The 21,855-nt window shown below is 36.4% G+C and overlaps 2 protein-coding genes, 1 long non-coding RNA gene and 1 other non-coding gene across 10 annotated transcripts; 2 read left to right on the top strand and 2 right to left on the bottom strand.

Annotated features, from left to right (window-relative positions):
• Positions 1 to 1,075: 1,075 nt before the first annotated feature.
• On the bottom strand, positions 1,076 to 5,607 carry LOC137715103 (65-kDa microtubule-associated protein 1). The gene is made up of 10 exons (XM_068454328.2): positions 5,386 to 5,607; positions 4,382 to 4,475; positions 4,077 to 4,280; positions 3,707 to 3,955; positions 3,385 to 3,600; positions 3,133 to 3,288; positions 2,741 to 3,052; positions 2,236 to 2,323; positions 1,899 to 2,047; positions 1,076 to 1,661 (listed from the first exon to the last, which is right to left on the bottom strand). The coding sequence occupies exons 2-10, from the start codon at positions 4,451 to 4,453 to the stop codon at positions 1,362 to 1,364; spliced, it is 1,746 nt and encodes a 581-aa protein (XP_068310429.2). The 5' UTR covers positions 4,454 to 4,475; positions 5,386 to 5,607; the 3' UTR covers positions 1,076 to 1,361.
• A 4,355-nt stretch (positions 5,608 to 9,962) lies between these two features.
• LOC148697845 (uncharacterized) lies at positions 9,963 to 13,754 on the top strand. 6 transcript variants are annotated; one of them, XR_015960593.1, is made up of 6 exons: positions 9,963 to 10,007; positions 10,324 to 11,032; positions 11,140 to 11,243; positions 11,407 to 11,543; positions 12,565 to 12,972; positions 13,436 to 13,754. It is a non-coding gene; the product is annotated as an uncharacterized LOC148697845 (long non-coding RNA). The 6 variants fall into 6 exon arrangements; XR_015960594.1 differs by having other exon boundaries at positions 11,386 to 11,543; XR_015960595.1 differs by lacking the exon at positions 11,140 to 11,243 and having other exon boundaries at positions 10,324 to 10,597.
• A 735-nt stretch (positions 13,755 to 14,489) lies between these two features.
• LOC137715750 (uncharacterized) lies at positions 14,490 to 16,974 on the top strand. The gene is made up of 3 exons (XR_015960590.1): positions 14,490 to 14,964; positions 15,452 to 15,598; positions 16,533 to 16,974. It is a non-coding gene; the product is annotated as an uncharacterized LOC137715750 (transcript).
• Positions 16,975 to 17,048: 74 nt separating this feature from the next.
• Positions 17,049 to 20,322, bottom strand: LOC137715749 (grpE protein homolog 2, mitochondrial). 2 transcript variants are annotated; one of them, XM_068455089.2, is made up of 6 exons: positions 19,853 to 20,322; positions 18,983 to 19,184; positions 18,702 to 18,895; positions 18,393 to 18,560; positions 17,897 to 18,025; positions 17,049 to 17,392 (listed from the first exon to the last, which is right to left on the bottom strand). In XM_068455089.2, the coding sequence occupies exons 1-6, from the start codon at positions 19,988 to 19,990 to the stop codon at positions 17,309 to 17,311; spliced, it is 915 nt and encodes a 304-aa protein (XP_068311190.2). In that variant the 5' UTR covers positions 19,991 to 20,322; the 3' UTR covers positions 17,049 to 17,308. The 2 variants fall into 2 exon arrangements, with proteins under 2 accessions (XP_068311190.2, XP_068311189.2); XM_068455088.2 differs by having other exon boundaries at positions 18,702 to 19,184; positions 19,853 to 20,294.
• Positions 20,323 to 21,855: the final 1,533 nt, after the last annotated feature.

Genomic DNA, 21,855 nt, shown 5'->3' with positions numbered 1-21,855 from the left:
ATACTTTCGTGCATATTTATTCTGCTTTGGATTCCTTGGATTCTCCAATAAATTATTTGGAAATTTGTTGGCGAGGTAACATCTTTCTTATCAACGTATTATCATCCAATACCAGTCCTCTAAGTTTGGGTGAATGATTTCAAAATTTGGACGTATTTCGTTGTTTATTCTCGGGCTTGCCTTGCTCTCAAATGCGCCGGTGGCAATTAGCTTGTTCAGGTTGGATTTTTATGTTTTGCTAAAATAATTTTTAGATTAAGAACTTCTTAAATGTTATCTCGAATATTTTTTTTTATATTTATCTCAATTTTCAATATTGTAATAAAATTGTTATCGTTTCGTGACAACAAAACAACATATCGTACATCTATGGACTGGAGGCGTAAAGTTAAAGAGCAAAGCATCTCCGCATAAACATGAAGCCATTCTTAGCAGACGAATATGTTTTATTTAGCAGCTAGCTTATTTTGTAGATAAACACAAAGTCATTCTTAGCAGACGATTTGTTAGATTACAACCCACAAGACAACACAACGCTAATGCCAATTTATCAAATGGTTCTAATCTCAAAGCTAACTTATTAATTTACATACAGTTTCATTTAAAATTATAAAACTGTTGCCTTGGTTACATCTACCATCTATCCAATCTATAATCCCCTTAGGATGGTGAAAATGAAAGATCTGTCTTGTCATTGTTTTTTTATATTTTTAATTTCAGCTTCTTTTTTTATCCTTCCAACGAAAATAAGATTCCTAATCATTCATTAATCGTTGACAATATGTGTATGGTGTAGTTTCAAAAAAGATAAACACACATCATTTTTATTCTCCTACGTATTTTTGTTTAATTATGTCCTTTATTTCCGTTTGATTAACTCAATCCAACGAACAAATATAAAAAGGGGTGTTTTGAGTGGGGAAAATGTATTAGTATATGAATGAGCAGGATGGCAAGTTCATTGCAACCGAGACAGGAAATTCAAATTAAACTTTTGATATGGTGTAGCAATCATGCAAAGCAAAACAATAAAAGAAACAAGAACCATACACGGGACCGAAACACAAGAGTCCACTGGCAAGAATGCATTGGCAGGATTTTATTTCCAACACAGAATCGCTACCGGCACAGGCCCCCATCATGCTTGCTACAATATAGATCAAAACTTGAAGATCAGAGAAAGCAACACGCATTTAGAAAGCCTCCGAATGCCAAAACATAACATGCACAGGTACATACGTCACAGTTCACTCTCCAATTTACCCTCACTGAATCATACATTATATCCCTACTACAGTAACTAGTAAAAACACTAAACTTAGACAGAGGTGTGTGCAACCTACAGTACTCTCCCTTCTTAATTATGGTGAAGCCGAAACTGTGTCAGTGCCAGAAATGTGGGAGGCAGCATCCTCTTTTGCCATTTCAACGTAGTTCATAGGAGCGACAGGCCTCAGATCTCTCTTCCCATCTTTCGTTACAGACCTGCTTCCATTTTGATGAGCATTAAGTGATAGACGTCTGCTAGGAGTTCCATTGGCGCCTCCATTTGCACGAGGACCTACTACCTTCTTTGTGCCAACCGGTCGTGCAGGGCTAGGCTTTGAACCAAATGGGGCTTCTTGTTCTGTGTGTTGTAGGTCTTGGTACTTCTTCTGGTCCTGCAAAATCCATCAGATATAATCCCATTTGATTCATGAGGACGATGAAGTCAGACTGCTATGTAATAACCAAAACCAAACAGGCTACTGTAATGTCAGATTTAGATTCGGTTCATATCACACGTCACTGGTTTAATACTCAGGCACATATTAGAACTCATATAATCATCAGTGACCCTGTAATCACCTCAAATAATCATCAATGAGCATTTAATTATCTATTCAAGTGAAACATACCCTCATCCTCCGCTTCTCTTCTTCTCTTTCTTGTCTAAGCATGGCATACTCATCCAGCATAGCAAGAAGAGGAACACCATCATAAGTAAATGATATGCCACGATCTTCCTCCCAGCCACGAGTTTTGGCTACCAATGTGTCTACAAGAGCTGCATTGCCAAGAAAATGAAATAGTAAGAAGTTGGAAGATAATGGGTAGTCAAGGTGTACTGATTGGCAGCAATGCCTGTTTAATTTCTTCTATCAACAACATACTACAGGCCAACAAAACTTCCATATAATTATGATTTTTGCATCTGTAAGATACACAGTCGTCATAATGTGTTATCCCTCATACCTGGAATTTTGTTAACCAGAATACGAGCTTTCTCTGCACGCTTGAGGTTTAGGTGCGCACCTCTACTCGCATTATACCTGTTTTCATCCTGTTCCACCAAGAAATTGTTGGTTACAATGAAACACTTCAAGTGGTTTAAGTATAAGGAATCAGCAAAACTCAAGTGGCCTGCATAGGTGCCAAGTTATGCATTACAATCCATCCTTTTAAGTAGAATCTCCTAGGCCAGTTATTGGTTTAAAGACTAAATGATTACTCTTAACCACCCTGTCCCTTTATTATAGGGGAAGGTTTAGGTAGTTCAACCCTCAATAATGGGGAGTGGATAGAATGCGAAGGGTATGTGCATTCCTAAAATGTACAACACTTGAGCCAAAACTCGATGTAAAAACAGATGGCAATCATTAGACAAATATGAGAATGGAGGTTCAAGTCCATGCCTCTCCCCCCTCCCCAATACACATGCACACGTAGGCAGATTTATTTTGAGGGAGAGTTTACTTACACGATTGTAGTCCTCAAGCCAACTCTCTTCTTCACAGGCTGACATCCATTTCTCAACCTTGTCCAATATATCCTTTCTGCTCAGAGCTTCATCCTTCGCTTTTGCTATCTGATCATCCATGTCAGCCAGTAATTCAGTAGGTTCAACATTCCCAGAATCAATGAGTTCCATAATCTTTTCTCTGGCAGCTTCGGTATCTATTTCTATATGAGCTCGAGCAAATATCTCCTCTAGCTCTGCTTGCTTCTTGAACGCAATCTCCTTCATCCTACTTGATTTCAGCTGATCAAGCCGCTCAACTTCGACCTCAGTCTTGAAAATACAATTCGGGGAAATGAGTAAACAATGATAAACTGTTTAACAAACCATTGAATATCATACGCTTCATATACCTGCTCGATCAGATCCAGCGCAAGAGACCCAGGAACAGTCACTTCATCTACTGAAGCTGATATGTTACAGGTAACATGTTCAAATAATTTCCTTTCCTCGTCAGGGGTATCCATCAGATTCCACAGATCAATTAGCTGAGTTGCTGACTCTTGAAGCTTCAGAGTGAAGACACAAATCAATTTTGATTCAAAAGTCCAGCTTTCATCTTTGTACAAGCAAAAGTAATGGAAAAAAAGGGAAGAAATAAATACCTTATGCAGCCTCTGCTTCTTATCTTCTTTTAGTGCTAAGACAGTATTCGCCAGCCTAGATAGAGTATCATTGCTAATGCTTTTGGATTGCACACCAGTTGAGTCCTTTAAGCTAGGATGAACCTCCGTAACAGTACTCAAGAAGTCCAGTCCAAGTACAGCACAAAGATCATGCACTGTACTCACAAATTCAAGCACCTTGTGCAATCTTTCACTCTGCCAGATCAAATGAGCTATTAATATTATCATTGTATTCCAGATTTAAGTGTAGACTGCAGTGATAGTGTATCTTTTCATGTTTGCGAGGATAAGATATATTTACCTTTTCCTTTTGAAGATCGTGAAGTTGGGAATGAAATTCATCTAATTTCTTCAGGGATAGATCAGACTCATCAACCACAGGACTCTCGCTGAGGTTCGAGTTGCCAGCAATTTCGCCACAAATTTTTTGAATTTGTAACTGAACATCAGTAAACTCCTTTACTCTTTCCTCTTTCTGTTTCCACAGCTGTTCCAGTAGTGGTGCTATAGCCGCAAGCTGTTCCTTGATTGTCCCTGAAGTCTCCTCAGGCTGTAATCAAATTAACAGTTCACTATTACTTACCATATACTTTGATAGTACTATTAACATGCTTTAACGTAGCAATAACTAATAATCCGTACATATGAGGAATATGTATGCAAGTACTCACAACTCCAGTAAAAGTTTTTTCTCCAAGAGCTGATAGAAGACTGGAAAGTTCAAGTCTGGAATCAGACAATGCCTGAAGAAGCTGTGCCCTTGACTTTGCTGCCAGCTCGACCTTCCTCTTGTATACGTCTAGGCACTCTTGGTCTAACTGAAGAAGCATTTTGTCTCGCTCTTCATCACTCTCGCCAACTTCATTCCAAATTTCCTGCATTAATCATGGATTAGTTCAGCCAATCTTTAAAGTACATACAAAGAAGCGGTGGGGTAGAAAAGGACAGACAAACAAAGGTAAAAAATGTAAGTCACCTGCAGTTTCTGCAGCAAAGAACCGCAAGTGGTTTCTCCAACACGAGGGTTTTGAGCATCCACTACAGCCATTTTTGTGAAATCACTACGTTAACTGCATCATCGAAAATTTTCGGAAGGCATTTAAAGCTTTTTCAAAAAACAGCAAGAGAGAACTTAACCAGAAAAATAATGCATAAATACCACGTCTTCAGCCATATAAGACGATAACTAATCTGTAAAAGGACTCAAGCATAAGAAAAGATCACAAGCATGAAAGAACCTCAGAAGACGACGGAAATACTGAGTAGCCCAACCATTAATTGGGGTATTAGAAATCAAAACATGGTACCTCTAAACATTATTACAGAGATACCATCTATATTTCTTCTGGGTTCTGGAATCACATCTATCAACGACGAATATCTTAATCCCAGAACTATATTTTGGTACAAGATGAAGTTACAAACACAAATCACACTGATCACATCATGTCACAGACCAAACAAGAATTTCAATCGAAGTACCAAATCAAAGAACCACAAACAATCGAACCATATATCATTAGTTTCTTCCATAAAGATTCCCAAATCTTATAAATCTTACCAAAGAAGACAACAACCAAAACAGCTAACTTGTTTTCCTCCCATTTTCTCACCACCCAAAAACAAAGCACTAATATTAGTAGTGCATTACATAAAATCCCACTTAATGAACCAAATAAGAAGAAAAAAAATCCAAGATTCCAAGTTCATAACCAACAACCAATCATCAAGAACAAAACACATCATGCCCAAACCCAAATACAAACCCCACTAACCTAATCACCTAAAATTCACTACAGTAAACACAAAACCCACCAAGAAATTACCCTCATAAAAAATGCATTACCCACCAAAAACCCATTAAGCCCCACATTCAATCAAGAACCCAAAAACTTCAGATCCCTCGAGAACTTGAACAAACCCCCAAAAACCAAGAAAAACACAGAAAAGCTGAGAGAGAGTAGCAGAGAAAAAGCTTACCAGATTGTCCTTGAAGGTTAGGTATTTCTGGGGTTTGGGGTTTTTCAGATCTGAAAGACTGAGTGGGTGTTCTTCCTCAGTGCAACATTTGAGAGAGAGAGAGATGGAAGCTACCAAAGGACAGAGAAGGAAAGAAAAAAACAGTGTGCAGATGATGAGACAAAGGTGGGGCCCTTAGGTACCATAATCTAATTGTTCCGAAAATTCTGATTTCTCATGCCCTGGATTCTGTGGTTAATTACGAATTTGGGACTGCGGTAGAGTGAGAGTAGGGGTGTTTGCTTGTTTGACTGGTTTTTTGTCTGGGTCTCGGATGGTCAATGACAACTTGGAACAATTTCACAATTGGGGTGTAATTTCTGTCTGGTTATATTCTTTAATTCATCTTATTTGACGGTTGAAATTTAAAAAAATATGTGAGAAGTAAAATAGAGTGTGTGAATATCTCACACCCCTTCACAATTTTGCCAAGGCCACGGAAATTAGAAAAACTACAGCACATGGCACTGGCACTTGCACATGCGCTTAGAATTTGGCAATCACTTGAGAGAGTGAATAAACGAATTTTACGTATCATGTATAATGTGTCACGTCATATTGACGTGGCATAAAAAATTATAAAATTTTATTTTTAAAAATGATTCACTTCGGATCGTGATAGTTTTGTACCTTTAATATTATTAACTTTTTAATTCTACCAAAATTATTAAAATAATTATATAAATGAGAAAATTTCACCTTAGTAACTTTTAAAACGCATCTGTATTTGCAAACGCTTTGGTTTCAAATCACAATCTGTATTCCAGTTATAATACTTCAAAAGAAGAAAAAAATACATAGAAAATGCCCTAAGATTCTAAACTTGTACTGAAGGGTCACAAAAACCTAATAATACATCAAATGTTTGTCTTGTTTTCTGCCGAAGTCTGAGGTATCACACACTTCGAGGAGTATGATTAATTTCTAGTTGGTTTAAAAAGACTAAAAGCATTCAGCCCACTGGGCCACCCCTAAGTACAGTCAAATTGCTAAAATACATCATATGTTCAATTCCAAAGGTATTTTTTTCATTTATATAAAAAGAAAAAGGAAGTGGCATTTCTGTGATTGAGTTGAAGAATAATGGCATTGATTGGCGGTGGTCACTGGCCATGGGTTAGGTGTCATCACGAATCCCAGTGGTCTCAATCTTGAGTGTGCATTTGTAATCCAATTAACTGCATGCAATGCAAAGTGTATATGTTGAGAGATGAGATGAACTCAAGATTTTAATTTTGGATATTTTTTGAGAATTATTATTAACATTTTAAAATTTTCATTTTACATTCTTCAAATGTATATTTTTCTTTGTAATTATAGAATACTAAGTCTCACACTAATTGTATTCAACACCGTTGCGAAGACCCAATAGATTCTTATAACAGAAATATTTGAACATAATGTAGAAGTAAAATTACAATAAGTAGTCGGGAAAAATTTTCAGGCTTGTAAACCACACGACAAGTCTTGAGTTTAATTTCTAGGGCTCGTGAATCACATAATGGTGGGCATGGGAGGCTAAAATGTCTCTGTGAGTCTTCTCACCCCCGAAAGAATGGACTGTCGTGGCGAATCCACAAGTTAATCTCATTTTCAAGAAAAAATAAACTAAGAACTAGGTGGTAGAAATTTTTTATATTTAGTAACTGTTTCCCTCTCATCAATGTAGCCTCTAAATTGTTTAGAAATAGTCAATTTACACCAAATTCATCAAGGAGGTGTAGTCAACCTAAAATTTAAGAAGAATTTGAAAGACTTAAAAAATAGTAGATTTGATAGGATTTGAAAACTCCTGCGAATTACGTATGGATTTTAAGGATTTATGTGGACTTGGTTTATGATTTTGATATATTTTTAAGACGATGGAGTTGGTAACCCAACAGATAGTCGAGAGTCGTTGCTCTTCACCACTTCCACTCTCCCACCGCCATCGCCAACCATTACAAATTCACCATTACCCACCAAGTCTCCATTCAACTTTTCAATAAAAAATTACAAAATAAATATTTGAACATATCCCACAAAATCCACACAACTTAATGAAATCCTACAAAATTGTAATTTTTTAATACACCTAGATTTGGGTGGACTCTAAAAATGTCTATTAAATTTTGGATTGACTACACCCCTATCACGCTCCAATCCCGAGATACATCTAAGATCGACATGTGACGTCACTGAGTAACTGTTCATATATCATGCTCCATCTCCTAGACATGACCGAAACAAGTTGATGGTTCAACAACTCTGTAATTTTTCCTTATATCATGACTGCATCTAACCTCTGTATTAGACTGCTTACGTACTCTAAAAACAAAATCTAGTCATTCGTAGCTGACATATATTTGAGACGAGAGATTAAGATTATCTACAAACATATATGCTCATAGATGCTTGCCTAAAACAGTAAAATGCTTGAACAATTTGACAAGAGCATTGGGAACAAGGAATTCCTACGCAATCGTTGTTGTTCAGTGCTATTGTAAGTGTTATTTACAATAATCCTATCAAAAGTCCGATCTTCTCTGTAAGAAAATGAAAATAAAAACTTTACGAAGTGTGGTAGCCGTTGGAAATTATATATTATAATATGAAATAATGTAATATATAATTTTAATAATTGAATGAAAAATATTGTTATTGTTAACCAATTTCTTAGAAAGTTTATGTTGTTTAGGTGTATTCCCTTGATAAGTGATATATACTTATAGATGAAAAGTTACATCTCTTTAATAAGTAGAAATTGGATTCTATATAAACCCATGAAACCATTGGTATTACATATAGAAAATTAGAGTTAATTTTTACTCTTGAGAAATAAAGTTTCCCCACTTTATTTCTCTTATGCTTCGTTTGTCAAATTCCGAGTCGTGTCTTGAGAGTATGGAATATATAAAGTTCGCTAGAGTTCGAAGATTGAAGTGCTTTGACTTCAGATTATAAATTGTTGAATCCTGGGAGGTGGACGCCTACCGAACTACAAGCACAAGAGTAGGGGCGAAATTCTATCTTTAGGACATTGCATTTATGCAAGCCTCAATCTCCAAGTTTGTCAGTTATTCTAACTTTTTCTCTAGATGTTTATATTAATCTCATGTATAATTGATGTTGTGAATTTCTTTATGATTATTATCATTGGAATTATATTGTTATTTTTTTCATATTTTCTATTATTGCTCCAACAATCTAAAGATATAATTTTTTTTTTCTCGTGCAATATTAGAGAGTATGAGTCTGAGTACATAATAGAAGAAGTTAAAATCAATAACATTGAACATAGCCCTAAACGCTAAGTAGAAGAAACTCTTACTTTGCTTTGGAAAATTTATGGGGCTGGATTTTATGTGCATATTGATGTGTATTAGTTTATTTGATGTGCTTGATATATACAATAATGATTGTATGTTGCCACACTAGTGGTAATTGCATTGTGTATATACTGGAAGATATTTTTCGGTTTTCATCTGGCATTATATGTGTGCTTTCATTGTCTGCATAAGTATGTTACAGCATATATGGCTTCTTGACCTGGTTATTCTCACTTAAATGAATCTGCCATGCGTATGAGATTATAAGAAAATTAATAAATAGATATTTCTACATATGACAGTGATAGGGTATTGATGTCTCTGGCCATTTACCACCATGTTAAAATTTGAATTGTCATATGGGCTGATGCCCAGAGTGTTTCTTTCAGAGAAAACATGGATATATTGATAATATATGTTACACTGCAATCATGAATCTTTTGTTTCACATATGCGATTCTCATGATTCAATTGCATCATTCATGAATATCTAGCAAGTATGTTTGGCATTGACTTTTTTATTAGAAAGGAGGTGACGGTTAAGGCTAAGTGAAATGGCTTGATTCAAAAATTTACATTATTTTCAAATCTAAAAGGGCAATAATGTTCTTTCTTGGGACAATTGAAATCAATATTTGATTGGGCATGAGGATGATTAATCGGGTTTTGTTGAGAAAACCCTTATATTCATAAAGATGTCAGCGAAAGCTCTTGATGAAGAGTGACTACCCAAATAAAATGGCGTTGTTTTAAATTTGTATTGAAACAGTTTGGAAAACTCCAGTAGAAGATATGAATCCAACTTCCATGGTATCATAGAATATAAGATAAGTGCAGATTATTCATATTTATTCATGGAAAGAATGGAATACATATGAAGGACATTGAACTATTACTCAGGCATATGTGTGCATATGTAAAATTGGGTTTAGTCTTAAGTCATGTTCAGTCATGATAAGAACCCAAAAAGTGGATGAATTTGGCTTTGAGAAGCAACAAAAATAAACTAATAAACTGAACTCATTTTAGATGAGTTATGTATCAACGTCAAAAAATGCTTATTTAATTATGGGGTGGAGGTCCAAGACTTATATTGAACCATGTGGCGGTTAAGTCGCAGAAAGATGCAACTATTTAACAAATGGATGGTTTTGTAATGTGGTGGAATTGAAAATTGAAATCTGCCATGTGAGATTCAAAGAAAAAGCATTCCATTTGATGAAACAGTAATGTCAAAAATATGTGACATTCCACTGTATCTTAGTTGATGAAACAGTAACTGATCATTGTCTTATAATTTTCATTAGGAATTTTATCAATAATAGTTATGTCATTGGTTTTCTTTTCGTTTATTATTTGTTGATTTGTATTTATGTCTTTATAATTTTGTTTTTTGTTTCATTTTTATGCATCTATAAAGTGCTTTATAAATCTTTCTTCTGATGGTTTACATATTTTGAATGAATCTATTTACTAATTGTGTTGATTTAATCTCTCTGTATCAAAATGTAATGTTTTTTTATCTTTTTTTTTTTGTTGATTCCCTTTTTTATTCTTTTTTTTTTTTTTTTGGACGTGATCAATTGTGAAGAACAATGCAGTTGAAGCTTCTGCATCAGACATTGATTATGAAGTTGTTGCCTCAAAGATTCAAGCTGGTGATTGCTGCAAAGTCATGAATTTTCGAACGGTCAAGATCAGAGGGCAGTATAAAGTCATGCCACATGATACCCAACTTATATTCACTGCTAAAACAATGTTTAGAAAACTATATGCCACCTTTCCACCCATTCCGTGACATCGGTTTTTTCTGCTAGATTTTAACATGTTGTATTCACGTCTGAACATGGATGATATTCTTACAGGTAATATTAAAACATATTTATCTTTTTTTATTATTATCTTCTTACATTAGTTGCTATACACTATTCTAGTATTTTATCATTATTGAATTTTAGTGTATTACATTATCGTCCTTTATGACAAAGCATTTTTTTGTTTCTTATATGTTGGTTACCAAGTATTTCAATCTATTCATTACGATTTGTGTTTAGATTTTAGCCATGCATCTTCAAATTATTTTTCTTCGCTCTTAAACCTATTGATTATAATTTTTCTTGCACTTTTAAACATCTATCATCAAATAGAAAATATTTACTCATCTCTGATATTTACTCATGTTTGTTTTATAATTTGTTATTATTTTTGGGATATCCAAATAAGGTCGTCTTGAATAGTACTGGTTCCTCACTTTTTTTCATTGACCCGGACATCCTAGAGGTTAACTCATACAAATCAATGTGAGTGGACATCTATAATTGTGCTTCCTATTTCTACCTACAAAGAAACTTATTTTTCAAAATTGGTTACTGTCTTTTTATACTTACAAGTTCTTGGCCTGTACAAGTACTGCTACCTTCTTCAAGATAAGTGAATGAGACTGAAGTTTTGTGTACTGCAAAAAGAGTGACAATAGATAAGCTGGCTTTTTTAGATCCTGATCTATATAAGGTATAAAAAACAATTTATGTGCTGGTATCTTTTTTATTTTTTTTTATTTTTAACAAGAAGCATTTATATTGTTACATATTTAACAAAAACTAAGTTTCTTCTTGCTTTTTTTGCTCGACATGTGTTACAAAACATTTTACAGAATGATACATTCCTATGTCAGGCATCAGTCAAACGTTTTGACACACGTTATAATTGGTGGTATAATGCTTGACCAAATTGTGTCAAGCAAATGCAAAAAGATCCAACAACTGGACAACTCATTTGTCAGAAACACCCTAACCAGATACCAACACCTTAGTAATGTTTAATATACAAGTATATTGTTTTCCCATTTTTTTTTTTTTTTTCATTTTTGGCACTGTGTCCTTAAAGATTGGTTCAGATATGTAATGTAGTATCCCACATCGACCAAGTGAGGGTTGTCCTTGGGCCTTATATATCCATTCGCAACCTTGTTGGTTACCAAGACGCGTTTTGTGGGCAGGCCCTGAGGGGTTGGCAGGCGCTGGCTACGGCTGAGTACCGGTCCACAGAAACAAAACCGCGAGGTAGCCCTGCCTTCGGGCCAGGGAATGCATGAGCGGACAATATCTTGGTACCCGGCGGGTTGGGATGTGACAATTTGGTATCAGAGCCAGACTCACTTGTGCCGGTGTGCCGACGAGGACGTCGGTCTCCCTAAGGGGGGTGGATTGTAGTATCCCACATCGACCAAGTGAGGGTTGTCCTTGGGCCTTATATATCCATTCGCAACCTTGTTGGTTACCAAGACGCGTTTTGTGGGCAGGCCCTGAGGGGTTGGCAGGCGCTGGCTACGGCTGAGTACCGGTCCACAGAAACAAAACCGCGAGGTAGCCCTGCCTTCGGGCCAGGGAATGCATGAGCGGACAATATCTTGGTACCCGGCGGGTTGGGATGTGACAATTTGGTATCAGAGCCAGACTCACTTGTGCCGGTGTGCCGACGAGGACGTCGGTCTCCCTAAGGGGGGTGGATTGTAGTATCCCACATCGACCAAGTGAGGGTTGTCCTTGGGCCTTATATATCCATTCGCAACCTTGTTGGTTACCAAGACGCGTTTTGTGGGCAGGCCCTGAGGGGTTGGCAGGCGCTGGCTACGGCTGAGTACCGGTCCACAGAAACAAAACCGCGAGGTAGCCCTGCCTTCGGGCCAGGGAATGCATGAGCGGACAATATCTTGGTACCCGGCGGGTTGGGATGTGACATGTAACCTCTATTGTTTCAAATTTATTACTCTACTTGTGACCAACGAGTTATAAAGCATGAAAAACTGATGCAATTCAATTTTTAAATGTAGGTATAAAGTTAATTTAATTCTTGAAGATAGCACTAATGAAATCAATGCTTTGAAAATTGGCAAGTCTGGAGAAAAACTGTTTGGTATGCCTTGCAAAGATTTAGTCTTGAACCAAAGATTGATTGATAAATAGCAGTTGCCGAATGAGTTTTTGAGATTGATTGATCAAAAGAAGATCTTTCACTTGTGATTTGGAAATCGAAGGAACAGTTTCAACTCAAGCGATTTGCTAATTTTTAATGTCTTTGACAATTCAGCTATCAAACCAATACAAATGCTAGCAAGAGAAAGCACAATATCATCCACTACTGTATCATCTTTGACCTTACCACCTGAAACAAGCGATCAATCACATAAACAAAAGAGGGAATCTGTGAAAATATCCCTTTTTACTGGCAGTGAACAGAGGTTTGCATTCGACGTCCATGCTATCATCAAATCTGATGCTTTCTTTTTGCTTCTGTGTCTTCAAAAATTTATATCTTCTACTGATCTTGCTTTGTTTGAAATATACCTCTTAGACATCTTTTTTTTAAAAAGAAAACTTTTCCAAATGAACAATACAATTAATTACGTTTAGGCAACATTTTCTCTTTTTTGTTCAATCAAATGTACTCATTTGGTATACACATTTAAAACAGTGAAGCAGAAGAAGTTTCAGAAGTTGACCCAAATGAATTTGATGAAATCCCTGTCAAATCACTAAAAAAAAAAAAAAAATTTCACATCCAACTCTTGCAAAAACAGATACCATCGTTTCAAAAAAGGACTAAGTATGCATTCATTTTGGTCATTTTTTTACTTCACATCTGCATCACTATAACTCTAACCACTATTTAAATGCTTTTCATTCTTTTTTCTGTCTGTATAGCTTGGTTTGTCAATGTTAACAGTCATGAAACTGCTGCAACAACACTTTTCCTGCTCTGTTGAAGGATATTTTGCATTTTTTGCTACCATATCTTCAACAATATTTCCCAGACCTCCATATACCAGCATTTGTTAATTTTTTGTGTACAGAAGCTAGTTTAGTTTTCAGGACATATGGAACTATTAAGGCATCATATATAACTGTCATATTTTTTGTATCTCTAAGTGAAAGTATCTGCTCATTTTTGTATGTAAATATGATGGTGCTGATCCAAACATAGTTCTAACTGCTATAATGCAATTGAAAACTTTTATGTTTGTCCCTAATTTCACAAAATTTAACCTTTTGTTTGCAAAGCTTTTCCAATTTATTTGTTATCAATATTGTTGCTATTTTCCAAATTCATTTTTCAAGTCTTTCAACACAATTTAATCGTGTTTTAAAACTTGTAGTAACGCACGGTATTTATAGCTAGTTATAAACTAAAATTTGTCAATTAGGATCTATAACCTTAACAAAGCATTGCAATATTTGATCATTCCATGAGATTTTCAATCAATTTAATTACGTCGCATGACATAAGATTTATCAACGAGACTCATAATTGGTCCTTGACTTTTCACCGTAACTATACTTATAAATTTAAGAGTAGAATTTTCTCCTATCATATTCTCATCCACTTTCTTCCCCTCTTTTCACAAACTGTTTTTTGTCTTTTTCTGGCTATTAAAAATTAACACAAAATGTTGACGTGAGTTAACCGTAACTGTTCAAATAGGAGGAGAAGAAAGGAAGAAGGATTAGGATGGAGGAGAATCCTACTCCAAAAATTTAGTAAAAATAACGAACAAAATTAAACAGAAATGAAGAAAGTAAAAAAGAAGTGTGGTGATCATTTTTCAAACAAAAATATTATACTTACCATCTATTTATACCATCATTTGTATTATCTTTTTAATAGAAAAATGATTCATATGCGGGCCTTTCTTCTATTAGAGGTATAGTACAAATAATGGTACACTAAGCGTACCTTTTTTCAAATGAGAGGGGGGAGTAATACGGTTGCTAACCGTCAGCAGAACGGTGTCGCCTGTCGCGTGTGTTTGACAACAAAACGTTGTAACAGAACATGGAAACGAGGTCGTACGAGGCAACAAACCATCTCCATCTCTTTACCTCGTACCTGAAATAGTCACCCACACTGGCTCAGTCACTCTCGAGAGCCGAAGAAGGAAAAAGCGGGTCGAAAATGGAAGGACTCGGGTCGAGATTGCAGGGCGTCCTCTAGGTATGGCCAGACAACCACCGTCTTCAACGGCCCCGTCCGGAGGTGGAAGAAGAGGTGGGTCCACGTGTCCTCTTCATCCCCTTCCCTTACTCACCAAAACCCTCACTCCCAATCCAACAACAACGGCAATAGCTCTCGCCTCGTCCTCTGCCGCTGGACCCCAATCTCTCCCGCCAACTCCCCCGCCGAACCTGCCGCCGCTCCGGATGAGCCCCCTTGCCGGAAGTTCCGCTACACGCCCGTAAGTACATCACCAACATGCATACATGCATATCTGTGTTTCAATTGCTGTGTGTTTGTTCTTAGGGTTTTTAGGGTTTATGGGAAATTGTGGGTTTTTGTTTTTGGTTTTTTGATTATTTTGGAGGATGTCTTTGAAGGTTTCACTAGACTGTGCTGTATAGTGCGTTTCCAAGTTTGGATTTTTATGATTCACCTAGATAGGAATTGTAGCTGCTATTTTTGTGAAAAGAACTTGTATGAGTTTACAGTGTACTGGCTTTAATTTTGTTAAAGTGGGATCGCTATGAGTTGTTTGCCAATGTATTATGGCACTGCAATTGAGGACTAATGTTATGCTTTCTTGCATTCATCAAAGTTTAACTTGCGTGATCCCATGAATAGAACTATTTTGAAATATGAGTTCTCGACTCCCGGATTCCCTACAATAGAAGTTTGATGCTGTTGAATGGTCTTTGTTAATTGCATATGATTGGTTCATTGTGCAGCTTTCTGTGGTAGAGGAACAGAAAATGGGAATTCAGAAAAAGGTTGGAGATGCTGAGAAAACTAGTGAGGTTGATGAATCAGTTACCCCGAGTGATGGGATGCATGGGAAACCAAACATTGATCAAATTATGAAGGAACAAGATGAGGTGAGATTTATTGCACTCCTGCTCAGTTATCTTTTTTTTTTTTTTTTTTTTTTTTGTTCATTTGGATGTCTTTTTGTGTTCTCGTGCCCTTTCCTAGAGGTTGAAATAATATTTAGCGTTGCAGAATGAGCATGTGGGTGGTGGTATTGGCTGTCACTTGGGTTCTTTAGCCCATGAGTATTATTTGTGGGTCATTCTATGAAATCACGCAGTATTCCCAGTGAAGTTCTTTTGCAAATGAAATTATAAGATAAAAATAAAGCATAAAATAAACACCCACCACCAGTCACTGGCCGTGGTGCTATGGCCATGAGGTCTGCAACATCTGGCCGTGGTGTTAGTCTAGGAGGAGCAGGTATTGTATACTATTCTTTCTTGCAGGGTGCGTATCCACGCACGCACACAAAAAGACAAACACAAATAGTGGTTAAATTTTCTGGGAAGAATGACCCATCTTGTACTGTGCGTCGCTAGAAATTCAGTATCTTTGTTGCTGCAAGATGCTTTATAGCACTTAAGTCAAGACCTTCATTGATGCAAGATGCTCCTTTTTGAGTGGTGAAATAGGGGAAGCTGACCCCCGAGAGCTGATAGTCGCCATCCAAAATCATATCAAACTCCCTGCTCATATGTTTTTCGATTTGATAAACTTTAATGTCATGGTTCCTGCCACTAATCAAATATCTTTCAACTCTTTCAACTCTTATGGGTTATATAAGCATGCGAGGTTTTATATGAAACTACTTTAGGAACCAATACCATTAGCAACTATGATACTCTCTCAAAGCAATGTGAAGATGAAGATAATGTTATTGTCTTGTCCGCATCAAGCAAACAAGGCCAGGATACTTTTGGGTGCTCTTGCTGTAGTGGAGAAAATGTAAAGTAATTTACTATGCAATAAGTTATTAACCTGATGATGTCCGCGCTGCAGGAGTTGGACGAGAACCAATCTGGCGTGCAGCATTCAAACAGAAGCCATCTGGATTTAGATTTGGGCTTGAAGGGTCACAGTTCCAATCTTGATTTAATGGTTCAGATGAAGAAAGGAAGCTCAGAGAGATTTTGGTTGGATTGATGCTCAGCGTGTGATTTCTATTTAGTACGATACTGCTTATGATGTATGTAACTAAGCCGTAGGATTAGTTTGTGGATTATCCCATCTCATATATGGTTAGTAAGTAGTAGTACATGATCAACGAGCACATGATGTTTCTGAGTGTTCGACTCGACTGTTTGTAAAGATTCCCCATGTAGCTATGAGCCACTCTCTGTATGGGTCTAAGTGGTGGTTTAAGAGAGGGTGGTTTAAGGTTTCGTGGTTTAAGTGGTCGTTTTGATTCTGTACATACAAAGAATACACGGTTTCTTAAAAACTCTTGCTCCGGCAGAATCCAGAAGCTGCAACATGAAAAACTAACCACACTGCTCCAGCAGTACAACGAAAACGGAAAGCAGAAGCAACTGTTTAATCTTGGTTACCATCAACAAGCTCAAAAGTTGAACCTCTCGAAAACTCATAACAAGAAGAATATATTACAAAACTAATATAAATGATTGGCTGGAAATTAAAGTTTATGGACTCTTTTTAAGTCACAGGAATAAGATTTAAACTTATTCAAGTTTCTCAAACATATGCGGAAAAAAAAAATTGTAACTTTATCTGGTGCACTGCGAAGCCGTAACTTGGAAAATTTTGTTAGCTGCCATTTAATTGTCTGCGTTGTTCTCCGCTTCCGTAGTTACACCAACTTCAGCTGGCCGAACAACTCGTTCATGAAGCATGTATCCCGCCTGCAATACACAATCGCATCAGGGTATTTACTTGTGCACTTAGTGCTCTAGTAACTTAATCATTTTAACAAACGTTAATTAAATTCTACCCACAGACTTGTAAGGAAAAGCCTATTTTCTTGAACAATATAGTATAACCTAAAGAGTCAAGCAACTGTTTGGATTCTTTCAATAGTCACATTCCTGATGTGCCTCCAAAAGCTATGTTCCGAAAGTAAATTTTGAATATGGCTGGTTTTCTAACAACATCAAGCTCATGCCATTTTTTCAACTGAGGATTTACTCTAGTAGAGAGAAACAGGACATATTTATTAAATTCCAAAATTTTTTATCTCAAACTTGTAAGATGTCAGGATGTCCATTGGAGTTTCAATCGCAGCACATAAAGTGTCACCCCGAGGCTTCCAACTTGTAAACTTATAGTACTACTACTAATGCCAAGCAGTAGTAAATTTCCTTCTCATTTGAAAAGAAATGCAAAAGAATTGATTATATATTTTGTACCTTGAGAACCACCGCAACAGTGCCTGGAGGCTTGGAAGCATCTTGTAAACTGAATACTGCGTTATGCCTGTTTGGGTCAAATGCTTCATTTGTAGGATCATACTTTTCTACTCCGTACTTTCTAAATACCTGAAGGCAAAATGCATTTATACGTTATAACTCTGTATTTAATTTCCACTCTTGCTAACAAAACCATTAACCACTAGGTCCAGTACACAACTACACAAAATGGAACATGAAATAGAAAATACAACATGCGAGAATGAGCGTGATTGACACAAAACATATGAGACTAACAGGAAACGGTATAATCTATTAGCGATGAAAAGAAAACAGTAAAACATGCTGACATAATTTTCACTTTCGAGTTTTGACTATATGAGAAACAGAATGCGCATCCAACACCTTTAAAACAATGTTATCTCAGCCTTATAAAGCCACCCAAATCTTGAAGGAATACAATGAGTGATTATGATTAGTGATGAAAACAGTGTACCTCTAAAAGTTGTTTCTCGGTCATTTCAACACCTTCTAGAAGTGTTTTCAGAAGTGGGAATGCTCCACCAGAGTCCTTGGACTCGTCAAGTTTTGAGAAACTTTCTTTGACAACTGAAGAAGCTCTGGCCAGATTGTCTGCAACATCTAGTAAACTCTTTGCAAAATTCTGCAACATGTTTATGGAAACTCTTCAGAGTTGGACTTCAGACAAATTTTTTTCTCAATAAAAAAAAAGGACCAAGCGTGCAAACAAGAACGAGGTAAAAAGAGAAGCAGATAACAAGTTTCTGAGGACAGGAACCAGGACCTGTATGGCAAATTTCTTTGAATTCTCTGCTTCGCGCTTTGTTCTCTCCATGACGTTTTCAATCTCTGCATAACTTCGGAGGAATTTATCTTGCATTTTCTTGAATTCTTCATGTTTCTCCTTCAGAAGATCTTCCTTCTCAGTCACAAGTTTTACCAGGTCATCCATAGTTAAATCATCCTCACTCTCTGAATCTGAATCAGAAAATGCAGTTCGTTTAGTACCTCCTCTCCTTCTTTTGACAGGCGGAGACATGGTAGACTGGGAATCTGAAATATAACCTGACTCTTTCGTTTGATCAGCAACTTTCGCATCTCCACTTGCTTTTTCTGGCTCTCCATTTGTTGAAGCACCACCATTCTCTACAGCAGTTCCATGTTCCTTTTCAGGCTGCGGCGATGCAGAAGAAGAGAACCCAAATATTTGAGACATAGAAGAAGTTGGGGTTGCATGATGCAATAGGGACACCTGCCTCGGAACAATCTGTTGTTTGACAACAAATGAGAAACATAATCAAATAAACCACTTTGAGCAAACTATGTATGCTTTAAGCTCTTCCAACAGAATACAAAATTGTTTGCTTCAACCCTCAGTGTAAACGAAACCTCATACTCAGCCGCCAGCAGAAAGTCAAAATAACTATGACCGAAAGGCAAAACTACAAAAAATTAACATTGTTGGTTAAAGTTAACAGATTTGAAAATAAGCATAGAAATTAAGGTGACACAAACTTAGGTTTGGATATCTATATCATAGGTTATATGATATTAATTATCATTTGAAGTCAAATTATGTTGTTGAAAAAAATATCATCTGGTGCCAATTATACAGAACAAATGAACTAATCAACTAATTCAAAATCCACTAGCAAAAACAGCCTATATTAATTTCTCATACAAAAATTTGAAACTATTTAACTATATATCACAAACCAAATATTAACAGAATAAAAAATAAAAAATAAAAACTTGGAATCCAAAATCATACAACCATCATCATGACTAAGAACAATGAATTAAATAAAACCCTGGCGCTAGATAACAAGGAACGGGAATTGGAACCATATTAAATTGGTGAAATTTGCAGAAAACCTAAAACCCTAGCAAAACCCTAGTGAGAAAAATTGAACAAAAAGGGGAATTTTACAGCACCTTGGAGGAAAAATCGTGGATCAGAGCATGGGACTGATTGCACAGGATTGGCAAGTGATGATTCTGTGGAGCAGCCACGAGCATTGCGCTCCTCGGGAGGGTCCTCGAGGCCCGAGCTAAAACCCTGGGCACGAACATGGCTGGGGAATTCGAGGGGCAAAATGGGAATCAAAATTTGGGAATCTAGAGAGAAAGAGACTGCGGTGGCCTTGTAGGGGGAGGGGTTTGTGAAGGGAAGTGAGTGAAAAATGTTGTGCTTGGAGAGAAAGAAAAACAGAGACACGAAACAAGGTTGTTGCCGGTGGGATTTTCCGGTTGACGAAATTACCCTTCCGGATGGGAATATTTTGGTCGTCTTGGGGAGGGTGTTTCCGTCAGAACACCAATTGGGTTCTTGAGGAGAGGCTTTTGCTTTCGGGTTTAGAAGACTCCAGAAGCTTTTCGGGTGGCGCTCCCGATATTCGGTCGCAACTTCGTAAGTGGCTTGAAGGTAGGGATGACAATTCTAACCGTTAAATTCGATAATTGTGGATAATCGTTCGAATGGATTGAATTTAGATATGAAAATTCAGGTATGGTTTGGATATGGGGAAAAACCGTGAACTTTATTTAGTTATGGTTTTAGATATGGTTATAGGGATACCCAATCTATATCCGTATCCGAATTCGATCTGAATATTATATATATATATATATATATATATATATATTTTTATTTTTATTTTTTATATTCAATTAGGCCTTTGGAAGTCTTGGAATTATGTACACAACGTATTCAATTATTCATATCCCTATAGTACTAATTCATTATGCATGCATCAAACCCTATACTATCTTTATTATGCACCAAGCATCATACATGAGGCATACCAACAACCTCATCAATTCAATACTCTTATTGTTATACTCAACCAAATTAATTCATTGAATCATTTTATATATCAATTATCAAATGTTCCAAGTTTATCAAATTCATCTCTCTTCAAGAGTCTCATTGTCAAGAAATTGATGCATGTTGTCAGCTCAATAGGTTATCTTTCAGTTTTTTCATGTTATTTGATTCATGCAAATTATCAATTAGCGTTAGTTTTTGAGTTTATTGCATATGTTATGAGCCCATAGAATCATGCAAAATTAAATCAATAATTGTCTTCTTGTTTGTTGTTATATATTTAGTTTACATGTTTTATCTTCCATTCGTATTTGTTTTTGTCCTCTTTTTCTTTTTTATTGGACCAATTTATCATATTGGCTTATCATGAACGACTTCATATATTGTTATATTTTTTGTAATTGGATGTGACTATTTAATGGCAAAATTAGTATCTACTAAAATTTATAGTGCGTCAATTGGATGAATATATATATATATATATATTTTTTTACGAAGATGAATATAACCAATAACCGATTGAAAATCCGTTACCCGGTGGATATGGTTATGGATAATCCCCGATAGTTATTTTGCGGTTATGGGTATGGTTAATTTTCGTGGTTATGGGGATGGATATAGCATTTCCGTCCTCAAACCGAACCGTTGCCATCCCTACTTGAAGGTGACTAACGCAACTTGTCGAAGGTTTTCGCAATAAGGAGGATCCTCGCTGGATCCTTTTTGTAAGGGTTTTGAAAATCTTTCAATCACATTCGTTCATTATACATTGTGCAATCAGAAATCATTGTAAATTTTTTAATTTAAAATTAAATATAAACAGTACTTGACAAAAATTGATCGCACGATGTACGATAAACGGATGTGATTGGAGGATCTTCGCACAAAGAGGATCCGGTGAAGATCTCTCTCTTTTGCAAGTGGCTTCAAGCTAGTCAATTTCAATTATCACTAATTGAGGAAGAGTTTCGCTCATTGTCATAATCACAAGCCAATTAATTGCCAGCCATGATTGGACTCACCTATAAAAGCAATTTTACTCCTGAAGACTTTGCACCAGCACTAAACAGTAATAGGCCAAATGCATCTCCACCCCTAACAAAAAATAGCC

The sequence above is a fragment of the Pyrus communis genome, chromosome 3, assembly GCF_041283825.1.
Source record: "Pyrus communis isolate YQ-2024b chromosome 3, ASM4128382v1, whole genome shotgun sequence".
Classification (NCBI taxonomy): Eukaryota; Viridiplantae; Streptophyta; class Magnoliopsida; order Rosales; family Rosaceae; genus Pyrus; species Pyrus communis.
Note: the sequence above shows the minus strand (reverse complement) of the source record. Positions and strands in the feature narration are given on the sequence as shown.